Consider the following 27771-nt stretch of genomic DNA (forward strand, 5'->3'; position numbering starts at 1 on the left):
GCCCCGCCCCCGCCTTCCCCCCTCCCTCGGGCTCCGGCCAGCGGCGGCGGCGGCGGCTCCGCTCCGCACTGCCCGGCGCCGCCTCGCCATGGACGCGCGCGGGGGCGGCGGGCGGCCTGGGGAAAGCCCGGGCGCGACCCCCGCGCCGGGGCCGCCGCCGCCGCTGCCGCCCGCGCCCCCCCAGCAGCAGCCGGCGCCACCGCCGCCGCCCGCGCCCCCTCCTGGCACCGGGCCCGCGCCCCTCCAGCAGCCGCCCCGTACTGAGGCGGCGCCCCCGGAGGCGGCGGACGAGAGCGGCCCTCGGGCCCGGCTCCGCAGCCGCGACAGCTCGTGCGGCCGCCCGGGCACCCCGGGCTCGGCAAGCACGGCCAAGGGCAGCCCAAACGGCGAGTGCGGGCGCGGCGAGCCGCAGTGCAGCCCCGCGGGACCCGAGGGCCCGGCGCGGGGGCCCAAGGTGTCGTTCTCATGCCGTGGGGCAGCTGCGGGGCCCGCGTCGGGCCCGGCTCCGGGGCCGGGCCCGGCGGACGAGGCGGGCAGCGAGGAGGCGGGCCCGGCAGGGGAGCCGCGCGGCAGCCAGGCCAGCTTCATGCAGCGCCAGTTCGGCGCGCTCCTGCAGCCGGGCGTCAACAAGTTCTCGCTGCGGATGTTCGGCAGCCAGAAGGCTGTGGAACGCGAGCAAGAGCGCGTCAAGTCGGCGGGGGCCTGGATCATCCACCCGTACAGCGACTTCAGGTACTACCACCGGGAGGGGTGGGCTGGCGCGGAGGGGTCGCAGCGAGCGCAAGCGCCGGGGCTGTCCTTGGAGCGTCTCGGGGAGGGCGGGGCGGTCGCCCCGCGGTTGACCTCGGGGCCCCTTGGTGACCTCAGGCGCGTCCAGGACCCGCCTGGAATGACCTGGGCGCGCGAGGCTCCGCCCTTGGAGGGGCACTGGGAGGTGCGCGCAGACTCCTGCCTTAACCCTGGTGCTCCCCCTCTCATGCACCCACACATCCCCAGTCCTGCCGGGAGGGCGCACGTCACGGCCGCAGAACTAGGGTCTGAGCGCGGAGGGACGGAGAGGACGAATAGAGGGGAACGTGAGCGCCAGGGAGGCAGTAAGGCGGAAGGAAGGAGGAAGGAAGTGCGCCCTGGAAGGACGCGCCTTGGAAAGGCTAGCAGAGAAAGGGTTACGCGGACACGGCCCGCTCCACGATTTCCACCTGCGCTTCACACCCCTGGGAGGTGCGTCCCGTCCCGAGCCTGGGTATTGCGCGAGGAGGGGGCTCTGAGCATCGCGGGGTCTCCCGGCTGTGTCTTCTCTGAGCCGCCCAGCCTCTGGGTGGTATGCACATGTCTCAGTGGGTGTGTAGCTGTTATGGATAAAACCGGTTGATTGATGCGTGGAAAGGCTCAGAGCGAGGTTAGGCGCAGGGTCACCACCGTGCCCCCATACTACCCCTTCTGCAGCCAAGAGGAAGACTAGGGCCACCCAACAAGACCTGTATTATTGCGGTTCTTGTTCCTTGGCTTGTGCTCTGTGGCCTGCGAGCATGGACACTGCAGACCGTGTGTGTGATCACGAGCATGTGACTGGGGGGCGGGGGTCCTGGGGGCGTGGGCCGAGTAATGGGGAGGAGCATGTTCCTAGGGGTGTGTCTGTGTGGTGGGTCACTGGTATGTGTTAGGGGGAAATGGAGGTGTGTGTGCGTGTGCCCGGGTGGGTGTGCACCGGTGGGCAGTGTTTGTGAGTTGTATGCACGGTGTGTGTGAAGTTTTGTGTTCGCGAGTGGGGTCCATGTGGGACGCTTTCAGGCCTCCCAGCCCGGCTCTCAGGGCGGGCGCGGTTTCAGCACCACGGACAGCATCCCAGCCGCGGCTCCCAGCGCGCCAGAACTCCCCACACAGAGGTTCTCCACCTACCCCGCCATGTCCCCATGTCCGAGGTCTCCACTTGACAACTGGGGAAGCCCCGGGGCACACAAATCTGGGACAAGGCTGGAAGAAAGTCTGGGATTTCGACTCCTCAGCCCTTAGACCTTCCCTGTGAAGTGAATATAGTCTTAACCAGTGGCTTGAGTTTTGAGAGAGGCCGTGGAGGGGTGAGGGGTGGTGGGCCTAGGGGCAGCCCAGATGGTATGCATCTGGATGGTCTTGACCCGCCTGGGGGCTCAGCATTCCTTTGTAGATGGTACAGGCTGGGAGAGCTTGGGTCTCAGCTGTGAAGGGTCATGTTCCAGTCTATGAAAAGGGGGAGCTAGTGCCAGCTGGCTGAGACAGTGCACCGAGGACATGGTACGCAGGGGGAGATGGCTGCAGAAAGTAACCATCCCCTCATTCCCTCCAGCACTTAGGTGGTCCTAGGCTTCCTCTTCTTCACAGAAGGGGTAGTGTGGGGTGTGGTTGAGGGGTGCTGGGAGGAGCAGTTGGGCTCCCCATCCCGTGTCCCTTGAACACAGTCGCCTGTGGGATCCTGGGCAGGCCATGAGGTCTGGGCTGGTTAGATAATTGTAAAATAGGATGAGCAAGTGGAGGGTAGCCTGTAGTTGGGACTAGGGGAGCCACAGTCAAATTGAAAAACTTAGGTAGGGGAGGCTGGGGGAAGGTCAATGGGGGGGGGGGGAAGGAGATATATGTACTACTATATGTAATACTTTAAACCAGTGTTCGGCAAACTGCGGCTCTGTTGACTAATGAGTTTGCCGACCACTGCTTTAAACAATAAAAAATATTTTAAAAAAAGAAAAACTTAGGCTGCCGCCAAGCTGGGGTGCAGCAGGACCTCTACAACCCCCCAGCTTTCAGAACTTTGCCACATCTAGAACCTCTGATTCAAATATGGAGACAGACTCCAAGCACATGACCAAAACAATTCTTCCTGAGCCCTGCCTGGGCCAGGTGTTGAAGGAGCACCTTAGGAATATTGATTCAGTCCTCACATCAGCTGTGCCGTGGTGCTGCAGCTACCTGCATTTTACATATGAGAAAGGTGGGGCACAGAGAGGTAAAGTCACTTGCCCAAAGCCACACAGTTAGTCAAGGGCAGATCAGGTATTTACACCTAGGCAGTCTGGCCCATCCATGTTCTTGACTACTGTGCAGCCTGGCCTCTGGCCATGTGCCATACAGGCCAAGAAGACATGGGAGGAAAAGGCTTTCTGGGGATTGATCAAGATATTGGGAGCACCTGAATGTGTGCCAAGTGGTTAGAGCATTGTCCCTCGAGAGGAAGGGCTGCAAGTTCAATTCCTGGTCACGGGCACGTACCTGGGTTGCAGATTTGATCCTAGCCCGGTCAGGTGAGTGTGGGAGGCAACCAATCAATGTGTCTCTCTCACTTGGATGTTTATCTCTCTCTTTCTCTTTCTCTTTCTCTCTCTCTCTCTCTCTCTCTCTATCTATCTATCTCTATCTCCCTTCCACTCTCTCTAAAAATCAATGGAAAATCCTCAGGTGAGGATTAACAAAACAAAAACAAATGGTTCACAGAGCAGTGGGGAGGGGCCTTTGTGGATCCACTTTGGCTTCCTTGTGTCCTCAAACCCCGAAGATGCAGATACCACTTCCGGGGGTGTCCCTCCCATCTGCACACCATTCCTGATTTTAAGTGGAAATTGGGGTGGTGAGATGGAGGTTCCCTCCTGAGCAGCCCCCGGGGTCCCACCTAGGGCCACAGAGTCTCCACTTCCTTGAGCTATGACTTCTTTGCTTGCCAGTGGAGCCCATCCCTGCACACTGGCCTGGCACTTGCCTGGTACCGAGAACAGGACAATTACTGTTTGGTGTACTGGAAGAGCCCTGGCTGTGCCTCATTCTGTGAGGGCTGCATGGCGTGTCCAGGGAGGAGGGCATTTACAGAGGCCCGTAGGAGGGAGGCCTCTCAGCCAAGACGGTACTGTGGAGGGTGTCTCCCTCAAGCCCCTGTGTCAGCTATGGCTGGTCTTGAGTCCTCTCTGGAACTCCCTGCTCAGTTTCCCCAAATGTGAGATGGTGGTGGTATGAGCAGAAGGGGGTGTCTAGCATCACACCAGGCCTCAGATCTCACACTGTTCTCCTCTCCTTCCTGTGGAATGATAGCCTTTGTACAAGCTGGTCCCCCTGCCACACATGTCCTCACCCCAGTGCTTCTGATTTCCAGCTCCCATTTACAAGCCACTTCTCCCAGGATCCCATTCAGCATGTGCACCTGCTGTTCCCACCTGCGTTGTGCCTGCTGCCTTTTCACTTGGGGTTGTCTGCTTGCCCATCAGTCCCCACCATGGGCAAGAGGGTCTATAGAGATCCCTGACACAGTGGGTGCCCACGACATCTCTGAACTCCCTGAGGGGCATGCTTGGGTGCTGGGCAGGTTGAGAGGAGCTCTCATCTGGGGGTGGAGTCATCTCCCAGAGAGAGTTTAGGCAAGTGGCTTCCTTGCTGCCTTGCATCCGTTCTTAAGTCTGTAAGTGCCTTTGAGATCCGACTTGAGTCTTTCCTACTGCTGTTGATTTTCAATATAGTGTTCCTGAACTGTCTATTGCTGGGAGGCCTGGTATGGGAGGGAAGGGATGAGTGGGGTCCCTTTCCTGACCCTCAGAGAGGTTTCTACAAAGCCAGGATCTGTGGATGCTGACGTGTTTTTGAGTCATGTCCTCTGGGGTCCCCCAAACTGGGGTAGTAGAGGAGGCTGACTTGAAGAAACTTACAGGACTGGACACCCTGTCCCCCCCAGAGGGCCCAGAGGATCAGCTGGATATCAGGATGGGGGGGCTCTCTGCAAATCCCTACATTATCTCATAGGAATAAACCCCACTTTATCCAGAGTGGGTGGGCCAAGGGACAAGGGCTAGGGTTCCCTGGCTTTAGACCCAACATGAAGGCACTTGGAGTCGGGAGCAGGGAAAAACCCATTTCCCAGGTGGGAGGATTGAGGCCCATCCCACCCCCCATCTGGGAGGAAGTTAACTCCATGATCCTTGTAAAGGGGTCAGGGCTGGGGTTCACCGAAGCCTCTCTCCTCACTCCAGAGGCTTCCTACGAGAATTTCAAATCTCTGGTCCCCGAGTTCCCTGCTTTAAACTTTCACCTCCCCAAGCCTTCTCAAGGGGATGCTTGGGGCTTGGGAGGGAGGAGCTTCCTCAACCACTCGTTTGGTTAGGCCAGACCCTGCCACACTTCCTGCATCAGCAAACCCACTTCAAATCCAAGTAGCACAAGTTATCTCATCTCCTGTCTGAATGTCATCCTCTGCCCACTTCCTGGCCTTCTGGCTGCCAGCAGGGGCGTCTCAAGGTACATATAAGTCCATCTTTCCCCTCACTTAAAGCCTCCCTGGCCCAAACTCCCAAGGCCCTGTAGAGCCATCTTCTGCCCCTCCCATCATCTCTCAGCTCCTTTACTCCCCTCTGCTCCAGCCCCAGGCCGCCCAGCCAGCCTTGAAAGGGGAAACCCCACTGCAGCCACAGTGCCTTTGCACTTCCTGCGCCCTCTGCCATGCCATGGCGCAGTGCCTCCCACACTCAACCAAGGGTCCTTCTCCATAATCCGTTCAAATGCCACTTACTTCAAGAAGTCCTCCCAGACCACCCTGGCTAAAGTGGCCCCTCTGAAGCACCCCTTTCATTTATCTGTTTATGTGGAACACCTGTCTCCCCCGCCTGAGTTTGGGCCTGAGGGAGGGCCAGGTCTATCTGGTCACTGTGTGTCCTCGTGGCCTGGCACACCATCAACCCCACAGCCCACCCTGGCTTGGGATAAGCTGGGAATCCGGCATCTTCCCTGGCAGGAGTATCCCTTTCCTAATCCCTGACACTCGCCTCTCCTGTAGCTCTGCATCCGAGGGCTCAGGCCCCTAATCCTCTGTCCCTGCTCTCCCTTAATCACCGACGTGACCCCTAATCCCTCAGATTTGCCAGATATGTAATTCCCACAGCTCTGGATTCTTGCATCCTGGAGGGAGGGAGCCGGCTGCCTTGTTCACCGTGTCTCCCACCAGTGGCTGTGGGGGCCTCAACCCAGTGCCTGCTGGGAAGTCTGGCCGCGTGGGTCCTGTCACTTAGCACTGGCCATGCCTCAGATTGTCTGTCTGCGCCAAGAGAACAGCTGGGCAGCTGCTAGAGGAGAACTGAGCTCATGGTGGTGGCAGCCACCAGGGCCCCACTGAGGTCACCAGCCTGTGGGGGTGTTCCTGAAAGAGGTTCCAGGCCCTCTCCCATCTATAGGGCGCGGGGGCTGAGGAACCTGGGCCTGGGGCCAGGGGCCATTGCTGCTGAGCCTTCCACTCGCTGTGTCTCTCTGGCCTGCTTTTCTCCGTGAGCAAGGTGTGAACTGGCCAGTCCGTCCACTGCCCTCCTGGAAGAGCAGCCGGGATATGGGTGCTTCCGCAGAAGCAAGGGCCCCACTGTGATTTGTTGGGGAGCATTTTAACATACAGGACTTAACTGTGGTCGTTGGAGGTGCCGGGTACCAGGGCTGACTGTGCATCAGCTCCTGCTTCACGGCCTGGCGATATCCCAGTGGTCCCTGCATCCTGGTGGTACCTGGGGTGCCCGATGAGGAAGGGGCTGCTGGGATTGGGCGGATGAGGCATTGAGGCTCAGAGAAGGAGAGTGATTAGCCCCTGGCTGCACGGTTCAAGGGGTGGGCAGGGCAAGGAAAAGGTGAGGGTGCTGGGGCACGTACCCTGGGTTCCTCTACCCTCCACCCAGTTCCTTTACCCCCAGTCTGTTTCCCCTTGGGGGGACCAGGCTGGCTGGAGAGGACAAGGGCAAGGTTCCAGGCCAATTTGGGGGCATCCAGTTGGAGCAGGTGAGATGCCCTGTCCATGATACCAGGTCATCCTGCCCATCAGCCCCTCTTCAGTCCCCTGCCCTCTGCTCCAACACCTTAAAGCCCAGGGGACACCATGCAGAATGGGAAGACGGTGCACAGCATGTGATCAGGCTGAGGCTCAGAGCCTGTGGGCAGAGTTCCAGACAGCGGGAAAGCAGACAGAGGACAGGCCCTGGGGGTGGCAGTTCTGGGTTCCAGTTCCTTGCCCCAGCTCCCTGGCTGGGGCACCTCCCTTGTCTATCAGTGGGGAAGTGTGGTGCCTGTCCCTACCTCCCCCACCCCAAGAATAAAAGGAGAGAATGTCTGGAGAATCTCATGTCAAGGATGCCCTCATGCTCTGTGGCCTTTTAGATAGTTTCTAGGCCCCCTGGTGGTTTCTAGGCTCCCCCGGCCTTCTGTTACTCTTTCTTGCTTGCTCTGTAACAGGGTGTATGCCCAAAAATGGGGGTAGCAGTTCTCATTTCAGCGAGAGTGGGGATGGGATTAGGAGCTCTGTAGTGGATGCTCTGGGTATTGGGAGTCAAGACTAGAAGGAGCAAGCAGGTGGGGCCCCTCAATCCCATTGGATGTTGAGGCCTTGGAGTCTCAAGGATGAATAGGTGTCTCAGATGGGGGGCCTGAGCCCCATACCTTGTCTAGATTCCGGTGAAAAAAGGTCTGGAATTTCTAGTAGTCATTTGATTTTGCCCTTAACACCCACCCCCAGATCAAGTCAGCCCTTCAGTTCTCTCAAGGTCTTTATCCCACCCCAGATGAGTTTGTCCAGGGCTCTCCCAAAGGCCCGGTGCCCTCCCCATCATGGCCAGAGTACCCAGGACCATTCCGAGAAGGTCCCATCACATGTGGGCGGGACAGTTCCCTAGGAGGACCCTCAAAAGCTGCCACGCCCCGGGCTCCTCCAGGATGGATAGAAGAGACTGAGCTTCCCAAGGACTGGAAGGACTTGCCCAAGGTCACACCTGCCAGTGGGCAAAAGTGGGTGTCAGCCAGCTCTGGCTACTGCCACCACAGTGTTAGATGTTGGGTCTCTTCCAGCCTTTGGCTCTCTCAGGCTGAGCTATTGTGAATATGTTGGTGCAAATAACTTTTTAATTTTTTTCTCTTCCTCTTGGACAGTTTCCTTGGGATCAATTCCCTGGAGTGGAACACCAGCCGGCAGGCGTGGTGTTAATAGCTCTCACAGTGCCATCAGAAAGGAGCCAATTTACAGTAGCTACCAAAATAGGGAGCTCACTGCAGCCAAGCCAGTGCCAGGGCTTGCGGCTTTTTATTTATGTGTGCTGGTTTGGGCGAGTCCCTCCAGCCACTGAGAACCTCAGTCTCTTCTTCTGTCCATCCGGGAGGAGTCCAGGGGGAGTTGTAGGCTTTGAGGGTCCTTCCAGGCAGTGCCCCACCTACATGTGACAGAGCCTTCCCTCAGTGAACGTGGGTCTCCAGCCATGAGGGGGAGCGTGCTGGTCCTACAGGAGAGCCCCGCACAAACCCATTTGGGGATTGAAGACCGACATGATGGGGGGGTGCCTTTCCCTCCACATTAAAGGCAAAATCACATAATTGTCTGTTCAAAATTCGAGACCCTTCTTTGCCTGAATCTAGGCAGTAGGTGTGGGCTCAGACCCATGATCTGGGGCAGCTGCTCATCACTGAAACCCCCAGGCTTTGTTTCATATTTTTATAATGTTAACGTGTGTGTGTGTGTGTGTGTGTGTGTGTGTGTGTAACAAAATTTGGCATTTACTCATTTGAAAGTGTACAGTTGAGTGGCATTAAGTTCAATCACAATGTGTTATGCACTCCTCATCCCATTCATGTCCAGAACATTTTCATTTTCCAAAACAGAAACTCCCTATCCCCCTCCTCACCCCTGGCAACCATGAACCTACTTCCTGTGTCTATGGATTTGCCTGTTCTGGTCATTTCACATAATTGGAATCACATGCTGAATGACCTTTTATGTCTGCATCTCTCACTGGTTCTCTCACTGAGCATCATTTTTTTCAAAGTTTACACATGTTCTAGTGTCAGTGCTTCATTCCCTTTCATAGCCAAGTAATATTCCTGTATGTGATGGGCCACAATCATTCAGTGATGGACGTTTGGCTTGTTTACACCTTTTCGGTGTTATGAATTGTGATGCTGTGAACATGGGAGCACAGTACCTGTTTGAGTCCCTTCTTTAAATCTTTAAATATGTATATTTAGTATATTTAAATACATATATAATGTAATTTAATATATTTAAATACATATATTATTTATATATATATATATATATATATATATATATATATGAGGAAGGGAGAGAGAGATAGAAACATCAGTGATGAGAGAGAATCAGTGATTGGCTGCCTCCTGCATGCCCCACACTGGGGATTGAGGAGCCTGCAACCCAGACATGTGCCCTGACTGGGAATCGAACTGTGACCTCCTGGTTCATAGGTCAACGCTCAACCACTGAGCCATGCCAGCCGGGCCCTTCTTTCAATCTTAAGATGGAATTGCTGCATCATATGGTGACTCAGTTTGACTTTTTGAGGAACTGGCAGTTCTCGCTCAGAGTGATTTTGATTCACATTTTCTTGATAGCTGCCGGGCTGGCAGTTTGTCCATGTGGCCTTTTGCTGTGTCTGTATGTCCTCATGAATGCTTTATTCAGGACACCATGCTTGGCCATTTGTAGATATTCCTTGAGTGGACGGGCCCTTTTCTGAGAGCACTTTCCAGGTGGAATTTCGGAATTGACCTTGGGGTCTTGTATTTGGGAATAGAAGCAACCCATCATCCCTTTTTCAGGCGTATTTATCGCACCAAATGTCCGAGCAGCTGCCAAGTCCTGCTGCTCCGGTTCCTCCCACAGTCTCAGCCCTTTGCCCTGGCCCCACCTCTTCCCCGCAGCTGGACCGGCACCCCTGCTGCCTCCTGTCTGTGGCACTCAGGGAGCTTCCTGAAATGGAAATGCAAGCACATGGAAGCCCACCTGCTGATGTCGGTGTCCTGGATCGCCAGGGCAAGCTGACATGTCCGGTTCCCACCCTGCACTCTCCAAGCCCTGGCGCCCCCACTGAACCTGCCATCATGTTCCTCCTTCCCTGCCACCACCACCCACTCCCCACCACCCTGGCCTCTCTCTGCTTAGCTCCCTCTCCTTTCTTGTCCCTTGGACTCCACCCTTATGCCAGGCACATTGGGTGTTTTTGGTCAAAGGAAACATTTAGTCAATTTTTGAGCGACCTCTTTCTTAGGTGAGGTCTGGAGCTTCTTCATGGAAGGAAGGTTAGAACTGAGCCAGCGAGAGGGCCTCGGGCTGGGGGAGCCCAGCGGGCTGTAGGGCTCTGTAAGGGGTTGGGGGGGGGGCACTTCCTGGAGACAGAGTCCACACTAGCGACACTGGGTCCACAGTCTCGGATTTGCTGGAGAAGGAGAGATCTGGGCTGGTCCTCGAAGGCGCATGTGCACAGTGGGGAGGGCAGGCCTACAGAGCGCTTGGCGTGGGCTGGGGCTCCAGGGCTGACGCCACGCCTCTCCCCAGGTTCTACTGGGACTTCACCATGCTGCTGTTCATGGTGGGCAACCTCATCATTATCCCGGTGGGCATCACCTTCTTCAAGGACGAGACCACGGCCCCGTGGATCGTGTTCAACGTAGTCTCGGACACGTTCTTCCTCATGGACCTGGTGCTGAACTTCCGCACGGGCATTGTGATCGAGGACAACACGGAGATCATCCTGGACCCTGAGAAGATCAAGAAGAAGTACCTGCGCACGTGGTTCGTGGTGGACTTTGTGTCCTCCATCCCCGTGGACTATATCTTCCTCATCGTGGAGAAAGGCATCGACTCTGAGGTCTACAAGACGGCGCGCGCCCTGCGCATTGTGCGCTTCACCAAAATACTCAGTCTGCTGCGGCTGCTGCGCCTGTCGCGACTCATCCGCTACATCCACCAGTGGGAGGAGGTGAGGGCGCTATGGGAGGGGCCATTGCTGCAGGGGTGGGGCTGTGAGGGCACCGGGAACAACCTGGCGGGCGTGATGGGAGACTCAGGGTGGGGCTATGAGGGCCCAGGGGCGGGGCCACAGGGAGAAGGCAGGCGGGGTTTCAGGCACAGGAAAGGGGTTTTGAAAGGGCTGGGGTGGGGTCACAAAGGCTGCAGTGAAGGGCCTGTACCATAGGGGATAGAACTTGGGCGTGGCGTTGGGCACGGTGGGGTCTCAGGGGCCCCTACAGGGCGGAGCCACGGGCTGTGGTCACAGGGAGCACAGAGCGGACTCTTGACGCGCCCCTTTCCTTCATTCTGCGTCCCTTCATTCTGCGCCCCTTTCCTTCATTCTGCCTTGTAAGGAGGAATCCACAGCTCCGTTTGGCAGTGGGGAAACTGAGGCCCAGGGAAGCGAAGTCATGTCCCTGTCCCCCAAGTTGGGACCACCTCTGGACCCCCCATGGCCAGTGATGTCACCCCCAGTTTCCAGGGCAGCGACAGGCTCCGAGGGGGGAAGCGGGCAGGGACAGGGTTGCTGGAAGGGACAGTGGCCCACACGCTCTCAGGACATTTCACTAACCAGACAGGTAGCAGGGCCTCCTGGGAGTGTGGGATGCTGGGCGGGGATTTGGGTCCTGCGGGGCATGGGGCGGTGTTGTGGCGGGGGCGGGGGGGGGGGCTCCTTTCTACCTCACTGCGTCCACGCCCCAGATTTTCCACATGACCTACGACCTGGCGAGCGCGGTCATGCGCATCTGCAACCTCATCAGCATGATGCTGCTGCTGTGCCACTGGGACGGCTGCCTACAGTTCCTGGTGCCCATGCTGCAGGACTTTCCTCGCAACTGCTGGGTGTCAATCAACGGCATGGTGGTAAGCGCCCCCGCCCTGGGCCACGCCCACCCGGGCCTCGTCCTGGGGGCCCAAAATAGCGCCCCTCTGGGACCAGGAACAGGCAGCTCCTTGATCATTCCAGTGACTATAACAACTTTAGTCACCCAGACATAATATCATCTGCTTACTGCCCCCGCCATTGAGTCTACTTTCTAATGTACATCATTTATTCAAAAGACAAAGAAAAAAGAAGACAGATGGGAACGTGGTATCATGGGCCATAAGATATAACAATCCATGGAGAGCCCAGTCACCAATCGCTGCCTCGCTGAGATGCCCACTGTTGTAAAGGGCGAGTCTTGGGTGCTCTTTAGCACCACAAGGAGCCTTTCTCCCACCCCTCGAGTGCTGTGCCTCTGGCACTTGTGGGGGTGGGTTGCACCCGGAGCTGGGCAGGAGTGGGAGGAGGGACTGGGGGCGTTGATGGGCGAGAGACAGCAGAGGGAGCATCCTCAGGCGCGCACCCAGCGCCTGGCACAGCTGCCTGGCTGAGGCAGCTCATTGTCTGGCCGGACACCCGGGCATGCTGTCCTGTTTCCTGAATGGGCCCCACTGCCCCCTCCCACAGCCGGGTTAACTGAGGACTGGGGGTGGAGGGGGGAGCATCCTCCTGGCCCTGCCAGATGCCTCCACTCTCCTGGCCCTCTGATCGGATTCTGGTGTCCCCAGCTCACCATCCACAGGGTCCCTGGAACTTTCACATCCTCTTGACCCATTCTAATCAGAGGCTGCAAAGAGGCGGGGCTCCTGAGCACCCAGGGCCACACTGGCCCCTCTGATCCTCAGTTTCTCCAGGAGTAAAGTGAGGAAGCAGCTCCAGACCTGCTCCTGCTGCTGACTCACTGTGACACGTGTACATGTCACATCTCCTGCCTGCGTCTTAGTTTCTTAGTTGTCTCTGGACATGGGAAGCTCACCACCTTGGATGCCTGGGGGAGGACAGGCAGGTGGGGCCTTGGGGTCAAGGAGCTCCCTGGGGCTGTGAGCACCTGCCCACCTGCCCACCTGTGTATGGCCTTGCAGAATCACTCGTGGAGCGAGCTCTACTCCTTTGCGCTCTTCAAGGCCATGAGCCACATGCTCTGCATTGGGTACGGCCGGCAGGCACCTGAGAGCATGACTGACATCTGGCTGACAATGCTGAGTATGATCGTGGGTGCCACCTGCTACGCTATGTTCATTGGACACGCCACAGCCCTCATCCAGTCACTGGACTCCTCGAGGCGCCAGTACCAGGAGAAGGTCTGGGGGGCCCACCCCACTATTCCTCCAGCTCCATGTGGGGGGGGGGAGGACCCTAGAGGGAAGTCTGGAGCCTGGAAGGGACATATGCCAAGGAGGAGGATGGAAGTCAGGGGTCCAAACAGGGCAGGGCCAGTCCATGAGGCATCAGGGAGCTCTCTAGGGGTAGGGAACACAGGGGGAGCTCTCTAGGAGGTGAAATTCTGGGGTTTCTGGGCTGGCTTGGGAGGGGCTATGGCGGGGGCGGCACTCAGCAGGGTCTAAGAGGACTGGGGTCACTTGAGTACATGCTGGTCGGCCAGGTCCATGGGGGAGGCCACTGGGGGAGCAAATATATTCAGCCACTTGGACCTGGCCTCAGGTTTGGGGAAGCCTCCATGGGGCTAGTCCAAGGGCCCGGGGACTGGAAAGACTGAGGGAGAGCAGGTGCTGGCCCCGCAGACCAGCCCTTTCTGAATATGGCCTTGATGTCTACCCTGTGCCTCAGTTTCCCTAAGGGCCAATGGTGAGCTTGGCCCCCACCCCATTGCTGCCCTTATCTATCCTGCACTGCTACCAGATGGCTGACCCTGGCTGGGCAGCTGTGAGCACCCCCAGCAGTGCCAGTCGGGTTAGCCGGGTCAGCTGGGCCTAGTGCCAGGTATCCTAGCTGTCCGGAAGCCATGGCCTCACACCCAAACATGAGCTGGTGCTGCCACCCGCCCACCATCACGGGTTCTGCTGAGCTCAGGGCAGCTGTGGCTGGGTGGGGCTGGAGTGGGAATGGAGCTGGGGCACCCCTGTGGGTGCCATCCGGGGGATAGCAGGGCCTGGCACCTCTGCCACATCCCCTGGATTTATAGAAAGATCCTGGGGAGGAGCACCAGGGCCGTAGACAGAGTTGGGGGTCTCTGAAATGGGGGACCAGCATCTTAGGGGTCTGGGGTCAAGCTGTCAGGGATAGGGTTGCTAGAAAATTTAGGACACAAGGAGTAACTTCTGTTAGCATAAGCATATCCCAGGTATTGCATGGGATCCACTTACACGAAACATTTTTGCTGTTGATCTGAAATTCAGATGTAACAGGGCCTTGTGCTGGTTGTGGTTGTGGTTAAACTTGGGAGCCCCATTTAGGCTGAGGCAGGGGTTCCCTGAACAGCAGCCACTGACCTTGGCCCTTCATGCCCCCTACAGTATAAGCAGGTGGAGCAGTACATGTCCTTCCACAAGCTGCCTGCGGACTTCCGACAGAAAATCCACGACTACTATGAGCACCGCTACCAGGGCAAGATGTTCGACGAGGATAGCATCCTGGGAGAACTCAATGGGCCCCTGCGAGAGGTGAGGCAGGGCCACAGGACCCTCGGGGTTGGGGAAGGTTTGCGACTCCCCTGCTATCCGGCTCCCAGTCCCCAAGATGAGGAGGGACTGGTCCAGCTGCAATATGAAGGACTCAAGCTAGACTTGTACACACACCAGTGTCCCTCCCTGAGCCTCTGTCACCTGCACTCCCATGATGCCTCAGCCACCCTGGGTTCCTAACCCTAACCCTAACCCCGTACTACTTACCTTGTTTGGGGCTATGTTAGACAGAGGGAGAAGGCAGAGGAAGGAAGGCTGGAGCCAGGCAGCTTAGGCGGGTTGTGGAGTCAATTCCAGCTCTGCCCCTCAGCCTGTGCGACACTGGGCAAGATTCCTGGGGCAGCCATGAGGAATGACCGCCCACTGGACAGCTTAAAACAACAGGAATTTAGTGTCTCAGATTCTGGAGATCAGGAGTCCAGGATCAAGGTGTCACAGGGCTGTGTTCACTATGGAGCCTCCAGGGAGGGTCCTTTCTGCCTCTTCCTGCTTCTGGTGTAGCCAGCAGTCATTGGTGACCCTGGGCTTAGAGATGTATCACCCCGACCTCCACCTCTGCTTTGCATGGCCATCTTCCTGTGTGTGTGTGTCTGTCCTCTTCTCATAAGGATGCCAGTCATTCAGGGCCCACCTACTCCAGTGTGACCTCATCTTAACTAATGACAACTGCAAAGACCCTATTTCAACATAAGGTCACATTCCCAGGGTTCAGGACTTCAACATACCTTTTGGGGAGACATGATTCAACCCACAACACTCACCAAGCAGCTACTGAGCGAGTCTGTGAGCCCTGCACTGTGCCCTCAGGGAGGTCCAGAGGGAGGAGCTTTGGGAAGGATGGGAAGGCGGAGGGGAGAAGGAGGTGACATCTTCTTGAGGCGTTGTGACCCTGTGGGTATCCCAGGTGGAGGGCACAGCTAGGAAAAGGCCTTGAGGAGGGAAGATGTTTTTTTCTAATGCTTGTATAGTTTCATTCATTTTTATTTTTTAATCTTTATTGTTGAGAATATTACAGATGTCCCTCTTTTTTCCCCCATTGCCCCCCTCCACCCGCTTCCTGCCCCACCCCCAGTCTTCACCACATTTTTAAAAAATATATATTTTTATTGATTTCAGAGAGGAAGGGAGAGGGAGAAAGAGATAGAAACATCAGTGATGAGAGAGAATCATTGATCAGCTGCCTCCTGCATGCCTCCTACTAGGGATTGAGCCCGAAACCCAGGCATGTGCCCTTGACCGGAATGGAACCCGGGACCCTTCAGTCCACAGGCTGACGCTCTATCCACTGAGCCAAACCAGCTAGGGCATTCACCACCCTATTGTCTTTGTCCATAGGTAATGCATATCCTACATAATAAAGATGTAATATGCAAATGGTTGTTACACCTTGATGTGTAACGACCGACAACGACAATGTAACGACCAGATCACGGATCAGCAGGAGGGTGGGGCAGCGAGCTACAAGCGAGCAGCGGAGAGCTACAGGAGGGGGCAGGGCAGCAAGCTGGGGGCGTGCGGAGGGAGCTACAGGAGGGTGGGGCAGTGGGCGGGGAGCTACTGGAGGGTGGCAGAGAGCTACTGGCCCACGTATTCGTGTGCAGGGCTACTAGTCTGCATATAAGATCTTTGGTTAATCTCTTCCCGTTCCCCATCCCCCTTACCGCTGAGATTCATCAGTCTGTTCCATGTTTCCATGCCTCTGATTCTATTTTATTCACCAGTTTTTGTTCATTAGATTTCTTGTTCATTTGATTTTTAGATTCAGTTGTTGATAGATATGTATTTATTGCCATTTTAGTGTTCGTATTTTTTATCTTTATCTTTTTCTTCTTCTTAAAGAATACCCTTCAACATTTCATGTGATACTGGTTTGGTGGTGATGAACTCCTTTAGCTTTTTCTTGTTTGTGAAGCTCTTTATCTGACCTTCAATTTAAATGATAACTTTGCTGGGTAGAATAGTCTTAGTTGTAGATCCTTGCTATTCATCACTTTGAATATTTATTGTCACTCCCTTCTGGCCTGCAAAGTTTCTATTGAGAAATCAGCTCACAGTCATATGGGCGTTCATATGTAGGTAACTAACTGCTTTTCTCTTGCTGCTTTTAAGATTTTCTCTTTGTCTTTAACCCTTGGCATTTTAATTATGATGTGTCTTGGTGTGGGCCTTTTTGGGTTCCTCTTGTTTGGGACTCTCTGCGCTTCCTAGACTTGTAAGTCTATTTCTTTCACGAGGTAGGGGAAATTTTCTGTCATTATTTCTTCAAATAGGTTTTCAACATCTTGCTCGCTCTCTCCTCTTTCTGGCACACCCATAATGCAAATGTTGATACATTTGAAGTTGTCCCAGAGGCTCCTTACACTATCTTCATATTTTTTCTTTTTGCTCTTCTGACTTTATGTTTTTTGTTTCCTCATATTTCAAATTATTTATTTGATTCTTGGAGTCCTCTGCTCTACTGTTGAATCCCTGTAAATTATTCTTTTTATTTTATTTTATTTATTTTACTCATTTATTTTTAAAAATATTTTTATTTATTTCAGAGAGGGAGAGAGAGATAGAAACATCAATGAAGAGAGAGAATCATTGATTGGCTGCCTCCTGCATGTCCCCTACTGGGGATCGAGCCCACAACCTGGGCATGTGCCCTTGACTGGAATCAAACCTGGGACCTGTCAGTGCACAGGCCAGCGTGCTATCCACTGAGCCAAACTAGCTACGGCTGTAAATTATTCTTTATTTCAGTTAGTGTGTGCTTAATTTCTGACTGGTCCTTTTTCATGTCTTTGACATTCTCACTAAGATCCTTGAAAGTCTCACTAAGTCCCTTGAAGCTCCATTAAGATCCTTGAGTAACCTTATAACTATGGTTTTAAACTCTGTATCCAGTAGTTTGCTTTCTCCGTTTCTTTCATTTGTGACATGTTTCTTGGTCTCCGCATTTTGGCTGCTTCCCTGTGTTTGTTTCTATGTATTAGGTAGAGCTGCTATGTCTCCTGGAGTTGGTAGAGTGGACTTCTATAGCAGGTGTCCTGTAGGGCCCAGTAGCTCAGCCTCCCCAGTCACCTAAGCTGGGTACTCTAGGTGCACCCCTTTGTGGGCTGCATAGTCTTGTTGTAGTTGAGCCTTGATCACTGCTGATGTCACTGGGAGGAATTGACCTCCAGGCCAATTGGCTGTGAGGACAAGCTGTGACTACAGTGGGAGAGCTGCTGTGCAGGAAACACCCCTGTGGAGCAGGACTTGCTTCAGTGGGGCTTTGGTGGTTACTGAGTCTGCCCCTTGAGTGTATTTTGTGTCGCTTGCGGATGTGTAGAGTTGTAATCTGGTATGGTCTGAAGCCATCTACTGGGTACGCTGGCTCTAGGGTCTCCAGGGAGGTGCAAAGTCAGCCACTGCCTGGGGCCACCTGGCAGGAGCTACAGAGAAATCTGCAGATGCCTGCTATTTGTATTGGGCTAGGAAGTGCCCAGGCAAGACCTAGCTGTGAAGCAAAGCAGGCTGGTGCTAGTGCTGGGTCTTTGGCCTTTTTTTTTTTTTTTTTTAATATATTTTATTGATATTTTACAGAGAGGAAGGGGGAGGGATAGAGAGCTAGAAACATCGATGAGAGAGAAACATCGATCAGCTGCCTCCTGCACACACCCCACTGGGGACATGCCCACAACCAAGGTACATGCCCTTGACCGGAATCGATCCCGGGACCCCTCAGTCCGCAGGCCGACGCTCTATCCACTGAGCCAAACCGGTTTCGGCTCTTTGGCCTTTTATTGATAAGTTTGGGGCATGCTGATATCAGCTGCAGCTTATTTGAGAGGTTTTAAAAAGTCTGAAGCCTGAGCCAGGACAGGCCGTTCATATGGAAAAGCTGCTGCAAACAGCTTGGATGGAACTGCAAATTGGATGGGGCAAGTTTTCAGGGAACCACCAGGTGGAGCAAACAGTGTGCTCTAGACCAGCGTTCACCAACCTTTCGGACCTCACGGGCCACCAGTGGTCCGCAGGGGCTAATTGAGACTCAGCTATGGCGCCTGCCAGTCAGCCCTGCGACAGGGGAGGTCTGAGCACAGGAAACAATCCCCATCTTTGAGAAAGCAGCCCCTGAGTTCCTGCCTCAATGCCAGACAATCCAGTTCCTCCCTGTATGTTTCTGGGTCCCCCAACACCTCCTGGCGCTGGAACTCAGAGTGATAGAGTTCAAGTAAGTTTGTGCGCTGGCTCTTTAAGAGGGGCAGCTGGGTCTCCGGCAGCCTCCCTTTTCACTGAGCCCCAGCCCCAATCCCCACTGGTTTTTACAGCCCAAAGTTACTGGGACTTCTCTTTTCAGCTCTGGAAGCCTGGGCTGAGGGTCTGGTGTGGGGCTGGGCCCTTTGCTCCTCACAGGCAGCCTCTGCAGGGACAGTTTCCCTCCCGATTGAGAAAAGTGGTCCATGTGGGGTGTCGGACCCTCTCGTTCTGCACCTCCTTCCCTCCTACCAGTCTCAATGTGCTTTCTTCTCTACTTCTCTAGTTGTAAGACTTCCATTCAGCCAGTTTTCAAGGTGGTTCTGAATGATGGTTGTTCTGTATTTTAGTTGTAATTTTGATGTGGTTGTGGGAGGCCGCAAGTACCAGCGTTTTCCTACGCCACCACCTTTGTTCTCATTTATTTTTTTATTCCCATTTCACATCCTCTCCCCTCCGGCAACCATTAACTTGTTCTCAATATCTGTAGTTCTGTTTCTATTTTGTTTTGTTTATTCATTTATTTTGTATTTATTTTTCTTTAGATTCCATATACAAGTGAAGCAATACAGTATTTGTCTGTATTGACTTATTTCACTTGGCATAATACCCATAATAACCATAGATATACATGTCCATTCACGTTGCAAATGGCAAGATTTCAATTTCATTCTATATATATATAATTTTTTTAAATTGATTTTAGCCCTAGCTGATTTGGCTCAGTGGATAGAGAGTCAGACTGAGGACTAAAGGGTCCCAGGTTGGATTCTAGTCAAGGGCACATGCCTGGGTTGTGGGCTCCATTTCCAGTGTGGGGTGTGCAGGAGACAGCTGATCAATGACTCTCTCTCATCATTGATGTTTTTCTCTCTCTTTCCCTCTTCCTTCCTCTCTGAAATCAACCCGGGCATATGCCCTGACCGGGAATCGAACCGTGACCTTCTGGTTCATAGGTTGACGCTCAACTACTGAGCCACACCGGCTGGGCTACTTTTTTTTTTTTATCATTTTTTTATATATATATTTTATTGATACTTTACAGAGGAAGGGAGAGGGATAGAGAGTTAGAAACATCGATGAGAGAGAGAGAAACATCGATCAGCTGCCTCCTGCACACCTCCTACTGGGGATGTGCCCGCAACCAAGGTACATGCCCTTGACCGGAATCGAACCTGGGACCTTTCAGTCCGCAGGCTGACGCTCTATCCACTGAGCCAAACCGGTTTCGGCTGGGCTACGATTTTTATCCAAACACCTAGGTTGTTTCCATATCATGGTTATTGTAAATAATGATGCAATAAACATAGAGGTTCATATGCCTTTTCAAATTGGTATTTGTTTTCTTTGGATAAATACCCAGAAGTGGGATTGCTGAGTCATATGGAAACTCTATTTTTAATTATTTGAGGAACCTCCATACTATTTTCCACAGTGGCTGCACCAATCTGCAGTTTCACCAACAGTGCACAGGGTTCCCTTTTCTCCACATCCTCACCAACACTTATTCTTTGTGTCTTTTTTAGAATAGCCATTCTGATAGTGAGGTGATATGTCTCATTGTGGCTTTAATTTACATTTCTCTGATGATTAGTGACATTGAACTTCTTCATGTCCATCAGCCATCTGTAGGTCCTCTTTGGAGAAATGTCTATTCAGGTCTTCTGCCCATCGTTTAACTGGATTGTTTTTTTTGGTGTTAAGTTGCATAGATTTCTTATATATTTGTTTTGTTTTGTCTTGTTTTTGTTTCTTTTTCTGTTTATTTTCCCTTATATATTTTGGATATCAATACCTTATCAGATGTATCATTGGTGAATACCTTTTCACCTTCAATAGGTTGTATTTTCATGTTGTGGTTTTCTTCAGTGTGCAAAAACTTGTTTGCTGTAGTCCCATTTGTTTTTCTTTCGTTTTCCTTGTCCAAGGAGACATACCCAAAAGGATTGCTAAGGCCCTGGCCGGTGTGCTCAGTGGTTAGAGCATCGGCCTGTGCACTGAAGTGTCTCGAGTTTGATTCCCGCTCAAGGGCACATACCTGGATTATGGGTTCACTTCCCACCCCTGGTTGGAGCATGTGCAGGAGGCAACCAATTGATGAGTTTCCCTTACATCAGTGTTTCTTTTCCTCCCTCCCTCTCTCTGAAAAGCAATGGAAAAAATGTCCTCAGGCCCAGCCACTGTGGCTCAGTGATTGAGCACTGACACATAAATCAAGAGGTCACAAGTTCGATTCCCCATCAAGGGCACATGCTCTGGTTGTGGGTTTGATCTCCAGTAGGGGGTGTGCAGGAGGCAGCCAATCTATGTCTCTCTCATCAATGTTTCTCTCTATCCTTCTCCCTAAAATCAATAAAAAAATATTTAAAATTAAATAAAATATTTAAAAAGAAAAAACATCCTTGGGTGAGAATTAACAACAAAAGATTGCTAAGACCCATGTCAAAGAGTTTACTGTTTTCCTCTAATAATTTTTTGGTTTCAAGTCTTACGTTTAAGTCTTTAATCCGTTTTGAGTTTATTTTTGTATATAATGTAAGATAGTGATGCAATTTATTTTACTTTTATTATTTATTATTTAAATCCTCACCTGAGGATATTTTCCATAGATTTTTAGAGAGTGTGTGGAAGAGAGAGGGAAAGACAGAAATATTTGATGTGAGAGGAACACATTGATTGGTTGCCTCCTGCATGCGCCTGACCAGAGTCCGGCCTGGGAGAAGCCTGCAACCAAGGTATGTGCCTTGACCAGAACTAAACTTGGGACCCTTTGGTCCGTAGGCTAATGCTCTATCCACTGAGTCAACGGGCCAGGGCAGAAAGTGATCCAAATTTAACTTTTCTTCATTTATCTGCCCAGTTTTCTCAATACCACCTATTGAAGAACCTGTCTTTATCCCATTGTATTTCCCTTTTCTTTATCCTATTAATTGGTCACATAAGCAAGAATTTCTCGGTTCCGTGTTCTCTTCCAGCTATATGTCTGTTTTTATGCCACTACCATGCTATTTTTTAAAAAATTAAGTGTATTGGGGTAACATTGGTTAACAGAATCATACAAATTTCAGGTGCACAACTTTATAATACACATCTATACAGTCTATTGTGTGCTCACCGCCTGAAGCCCAGTCTCCCGCCACCACCATATATTTGACCCTTTTACCCTCTGTCCGCCCCTCTTCCCTTCTGGTAACCACCTTCCTGTTGTCTGTATCAATTACTTAGTTGCTTTTTGCTTTATATCCAACATGAATAAAATCATATGGTTCTTATCCTTTTCCATCTGATATATCTCACTTAGCAAGATTTGTTGCAAATGGCCATACTTCATCCTTTTTATGGCAGAGTAGTATTCCCTACCACCTCTTTTTTTTTTTTTTAAATATATTTTATTGATTTTTTACAGAGAGGAAGGAAGAGTGATAGTCAGAAACATCGATGAGAGAGAGAAACATCGATCAGCTGCCTCTTGCACACCTCCTACTGGGGATGTGCCCGCAACCAAGTTACATGCCCTTGACCGGAATCGAACCTGGGACCTTTCAGTCCGCAGGCTGACGCTCTATCCACTGAGCCAAACCGGTTTTGGCAACCCTACCACCTCTTTATCCAATCATCCATCAAAGGACACTTAGGTTATTGCCATATATTGGCCAGTCAGCATAGGGATACATATATCCTTATGACTAAGTGCTTTCAAAATGTTGGGTAGCCCTAGCCAGTTTGGCTCAGTGGATAGAGCATTGGCCTGGGGACTGAAAGGTCCCGGGTTCGATTCTGGTCAAGGGCACATGCCCAGGTTGCGGGCTTGATCCCCAGTGGGGGGCATGCAATGATTCTCTGTCATCATTGATGTTTCTATTTCTCTCTCCCTCTCCCTTCTTCTCTGATTAAAAAAAAATTTTTTTAAAGTTATAAAAAATTTTTTTTGGGGGGTAAATACTCAGAAGGATTGCTGGGTCATGGTGGTAGCTCTATTCTTTTTTAAAAAAAATATTTTTATTGCTTTCATAGAGGGAGAGGGAGAGAGAAAAATGTCAATGATGAGAGAGAATCATTGATTGGCCACCTTCTGCACACTCCACACTGGGGAACTAGCCCACAACCTGGGCATGTGCCCTGTCCAGGAATCAAACTGTGACCTCCTGGTCCATAGGTCTACAACCACTAAGCCATGCCAGCTGGATGTCTCTCATCCTTATGATAGTGAGGTTGTGAGGTTTTCTGTCTAAGAACACACGGTATGTTCATGTTTCCTTCAGTGCCTTTCAGGAGCACTTTCCAGTTTTCCTATATAGGTTTGGACACGTCTTATTACCTTCAGGCCACATCGGTTTGTGTAGCTCTTTATACTGGTGTAAATGGGGTCTTCTCATTCATTATATTTTCTTCTTTTTAAATTAGAGAGGGAGAAAGAGAGAGAAACATTGATTTGTTATTCCACTTATTTATGCATTCATTGGTTGATTCTTGTATGTACCCTGACTGGAGATGGAACCCGCAACCTTAGTGCATTGAGAAGATGCTCTAAGCAACTGAGCTACCAGCCAGGGCTCATCCATATACCTTCACTGAGAAGTTACTGTTTGTGTATACAAAAGCTGTTGATTTTCTTTTAAGGTATTTTCCTTTTTATTGAAATACATCTTACAGAAAACTCATGTCATAAGGGCACACTCGATGTTCTATAAAATGAAATCCCCATGTATCAGCACCCAGTTCATACAGGAAACATTTAAGTCTCCCAGCTTTTTTGTCAAGGTTAACTCTCAACCTGACTTCTTCCACATTGGTTTAATGTTCTTAGTTTTTATGTTTATTTTTATTGATTTCAGAGAGGGGGGGAGAGAGAAACATCAATGATGAATCACTGATCGGCTGCCTTCTGCACACCCCCTTCTGGGGATCAGTCCCGTAACCCAGGCATGTGCCCTTGACTGGAATTGAACCCGGGACCCTTCAGTCCACAGACGGATGCTCTATCCACTGAGCCAAAATGGATAGGGCTTTATGTTTATTTTTTTGTCACTTGCTAGTATGATTAACTTCCATTATAGCTTTCTATTGATTCCTGGCAGTCACATTAAAGGAGATAGTTTTAATTTTTCCTTTCTAATTCTTATGTCTGCAATTGCTTTTTCTTGTCTCATGGCCACCATTGCCAATAGTGTTAAATTATAAGGAATCAGTGTACGTATTTTCTTGACCCATTCTTTTTTTTAAAATATATTTTTTATTTCAGAAAGGGAGATGGAGAGATGCAAACATCAATGATGAGAATCATTGGCTGCCTCCTACAGGTCCCACACTAGGGATCGAGCTTGCAACCCGGGCATATGCCTCACCGGGAATGGAACCCTGACCTCCTGGTTCATTGGTCAATGCTCAACCACTGAGCAACACTGGCTTGGCTCTTGCTCCATTCTTAGGTGGCAAAACCTCTAGTATTTGTCTGTTAAGTAAAAGGCTGGCTTTCAGGCTGAAGTGTTAAACACATTTCACAGACGAAGAAACTGAGGTGAAATAAGTCCCAAAGGTAGATTGAGATGGAAGAGCTCAACCTGTGTCCTATGTCAACCCTGCCTCCTGCCCCTACAGGAGATTGTAAACTTCAACTGCCGGAAGCTGGTAGCCTCGATGCCACTGTTTGCCAATGCTGACCCCAACTTTGTCACGGCCATGCTGACCAAACTCAAGTTTGAGGTCTTCCAGCCAGGTGACTACATCATCCGTGAAGGCACCATTGGCAAGAAGATGTACTTCATACAGCATGGCGTAGTCAGTGTGCTCACCAAGGGCAACAAGGAGATGAAGCTATCCGATGGCTCCTATTTTGGGGGTTAGTATCTGTCTGTGGGGACCAGGGAACAGGCAATACAAAGCTGGACCCTTCCTGGGGATGGAGGGTTATGTGGGGAGGCCCAAGGTGTTGGCAGGAAGGACCTCTGACCAGAAGGGCCACATTAGCAGAGGGTGGGCTAGACTGTGTTCAGGGCAGCTGGGAGCACCCCAGGGATGAATGGGTGCAGCTGGGTGTTGCCCAGCCCCTGAGGTGCCTCCCTTGACCATACACAGAGATCTGCCTGCTAACGCGTGGCCGGCGCACAGCAAGCGTGCGGGCTGACACCTACTGCCGCCTCTACTCACTGAGTGTGGACAACTTCAACGAGGTGCTGGAGGAGTACCCCATGATGCGGCGGGCCTTCGAGACCGTTGCCATTGACCGCCTGGACCGCATTGGTGAGTGGGCCTGGTTGTGGTCATAGAAGAAATTGTGCGGAGATGGGAGATGGTGTGGCCTAGATGACCCGCAGGAAACTTGATTCTGACTGGCTTTCTCCCCTGGCCAAACACAGCCCTGGTTTCCCAAGGAAGGAAAAGTGTGGGGTGTTTCCAGTTGTGCAGAACTCTGATGATTTGGCAAACACTTGCTGAGCACCTACCGTGTGCCAGGAGGTATAGCTGGTGGGCCGTGAAGATGCCTCAGGCACTGCCCTCAGGAAGCTTGCATCATAGAGGGCATGTGGGAGTGGTGGGGCTTCCTGGAGATGCTAAGTGGAAACTAGCATTAGTAGGTGTTGCTAGAATGACATGGATGCAGTATGTGCAAGGGCCCTGAGGTGAGAAAGAGGCCTGGAGTCCAGAGAGCCAGGGAAGCTAAGAGGAGGGAGGCTGGGGAGATAGGCAAGAACCCAGGCACAGAGGGCCTAGTGGTCAGTGGGGGGAAGACATTTGGACTATAAATCAGGATTAACAGGGAGCCACAGACAATTCTAGGCAGGGGAGGACCTGACCAAATTTATATTCTACAAGGGTATACAGGTGGGTGGTACATGGTAGCCTTGGGTGTAAGGTGAAGTGGAGGGAATCTCAGGAATAGTGGGGATGTGGAGCCCTCAGGACTGGCTGACAACTAGAGGCAGGGAGATAGTGGCCCTTGCTGCTATTTGTGGGAATAAAGACAATGGCTGAAAAAGCAGGACTGGATGGGGCTGACAGGGGTTAGAGGGAGGACTTTTTTGTATACAGAAAGTGCTCGATACATGTTTATATACAAAAGACACTCAACAATTTGCTCTATACAGTAGGTATTTAACATATTTATGAGTGAGAGGTGTTTGGACTTATTTGCTATATACAACAGGCACTAAACACATGCCTATTATATGTTATACACTTGGCACTCTGGCTGTGAACAGGCAGGTATTCTGGGTATGTTGCTGTATACTACAGGTGCTCAATACATGATTGCTACATACAGGAAATGCTCCATGTATGCTGGCAGTTTACATAGGTGTCTCTCATACCTGCTTTATGTATGCAGCAGGTGCTCTTCACTTGCTACACACAACAGGTGCTTGATACCTGTTTGTACATAGATCGTGCATACCTGCTATATACAGAGGTTCTCAATTTTTACTTCCCATACACAGCAGACACTTGTACCATCCCTTTGTATACAGGAGGCTTTCAGTACACACAATAGAGAGTAGGTGCTGATACCTGCTTGCTATATGCAGGAGGCACTCAATACACTTGATTCTTATCACTGTATGCAGGAGGTGCTCAGTAGTGCCTGTGGTATGCTTTGCATACAGGCTATAGAGAGTAGGTGTCCGATACATGATGCTTGGTGTATACAGGAGGCAATCGCTATACATCTGTATATGCACAGGCTGTAGAGAGTAGGTGAGAATACCTGTTGGTTATATGCAGGAGGCCAGCAGTACACACAGGTATATGTGTACTGGCTCTAAAGAGTAGGTGCCTTACCTGCTTGCTTTATGCAGGTGTTCTGTACCTATTGATTGTAGTGTTGGTGCCCAATACCTGGTTGATGTATTCAGGAGGTGCTCAGTACATGCAGCAATATGCCTACTGGATACACCTGCTCACTGTATCCAGGAGGCGCTCCCCTGTGCACTGACAACTCCCCTGTCCCCAGGCAAGAAGAACTCGATCCTGCTGCACAAGGTACAACACGACCTCAACTCAGGCGTGTTCAACAACCAGGAGAATGCCATCATCCAGGAGATCGTCAAGTATGATCGGGAGATGGTACAGCAGGCTGAGCTGGGCCAGCGTGTTGGTCTCTTCCCGCCGCCTCCACCACCGCAGGTCACCTCGGCCATTGCCACGCTGCAGCAGGCCGTGGCCATGAGCTTCTGCCCACAGGTGGCACGCCCACTCGTGGGGCCACTGGCACTCAGCTCGCCCCGCCTTGTGCGGCGCCTGCCCCCAGGGCCTGTGCCTGCTGCCACTGCCTCACCAGGGCCCCCACCTGCTGCTAGTCCCCCGGGCGCACCTGCCAGTCCCCGGGCACCACGGACTTCGCCCTATGGCGGCGCACCCTGCTCTCCAGCTGCACCTCGAGCTGGGCCAGCACTTCCAGCGCGCCGCCTGAGCCGCGCCTCACGCCCGCTGTCTGCCTCACAGCCCTCGCTGCCCCATGGCGCTCCGGGCCCTGGCCCCGCAGCTTCCGCGCGTCCAGCCAGCAGTTCCACGCCACGCCTGGGGCCCATATCCACCACTCGGGCTGCTGGGCCCAGCCCGGACCGCAGGGACTCGGCCTTGCCCAGTGTCACAGGAGGCCTCGACCCGCTGGACTCGGCGCGCTCGCGCCTTTCGTCCAACTTGTGACCCTCGCTGCACCGCCCCACGGGCCCGGGTGGGCCAGGGGCGGGGCCTTCATCCAAACCAAAGCCATGCCATTGCGCGCTGCCCCGGCCGCCCACCCCAGAAGCCATAGAGGAGACGTAGGTAGTTGTAGTCGGACGGACGGGCCCCTGCCGTCCCCCCTCATCACCCTGCGCCCACCCACATTGCCCCCGCATCCCGGTGGTGGCCTCGCAGGCATGTGAGGGGGCTCCCTTCACCTCGGTGCCTCAGTTTCCCCAACTGTGAAACAGGGAGGGAGCCACCCCATGGCCGAAAGGAGATAGCTGTGGACTTCCGCCCACCCCCACCCTTGTAGCTGGCCCGCTGTCCGATGAGGATTCTGTTTAAGTGCAATACTTGGCCTGCTGGCTTCCCTGCTGCCCACATCGCACTCACGCAATAACCGGCCCGGCCCCTGTCCATGCGCACCCCGCGGTGACCTCTCTGGAGCGGGCACACACAGCATCCTCCAGCACCCAGCGCCCAGGGGTCGGCAGTCCTGGCTACACCTGGGTGTGGGGGCAAGGCTGGGGATTCCCCGCCTTTGTGATGAATGTACTGACTAGCCGAGGCAGCAATGCTCCCACCACACCCCCCACGCCCCACTAACCTCCACACCCCCATTCCGCGCAATAAATGACAGCATTGGC

The 27771-nt window shown here is 52.6% G+C and overlaps 1 protein-coding gene across 1 annotated transcript; it reads left to right on the forward strand.

Annotated features, from left to right (window-relative positions):
* The first annotated feature begins 41 nt into the window (after positions 1–41).
* On the forward strand, positions 42–27771 carry HCN2 (hyperpolarization activated cyclic nucleotide gated potassium and sodium channel 2). The gene is made up of 8 exons (XM_080673423.1): positions 42–732; positions 10316–10739; positions 11474–11635; positions 12680–12898; positions 14072–14218; positions 24062–24302; positions 24539–24703; positions 26409–27771. Exons 1-8 carry the CDS (start codon positions 89–91, stop codon positions 27101–27103), a joined length of 2697 nt encoding a protein of 898 aa, XP_080529549.1. The 5' UTR covers positions 42–88; the 3' UTR covers positions 27104–27771.

This window comes from Plecotus auritus (assembly GCF_963455305.1).
Source record: "Plecotus auritus genome assembly, chromosome: 6".
NCBI classification, from domain to species: Eukaryota; Metazoa; Chordata; class Mammalia; order Chiroptera; family Vespertilionidae; genus Plecotus; species Plecotus auritus.

Excerpts from the sequence above, each read along its gene's own strand:
- HCN2 (XM_080673423.1), top strand. The coding sequence starts at position 89 with ATGGACGCGCGCGGGGGCGGCGGGCGGCCTGGGGAAAGCCCGGGCGCG. Across the intron at positions 733-10,315 it reads CACCCGTACAGCGACTTCAG|GTTCTACTGGGACTTCACCA; the intron begins GTACTACCACCG and ends GCCTCTCCCCAG. Across the intron at positions 24,303-24,538 it reads CGATGGCTCCTATTTTGGGG|AGATCTGCCTGCTAACGCGT; the intron begins GTTAGTATCTGT and ends GACCATACACAG.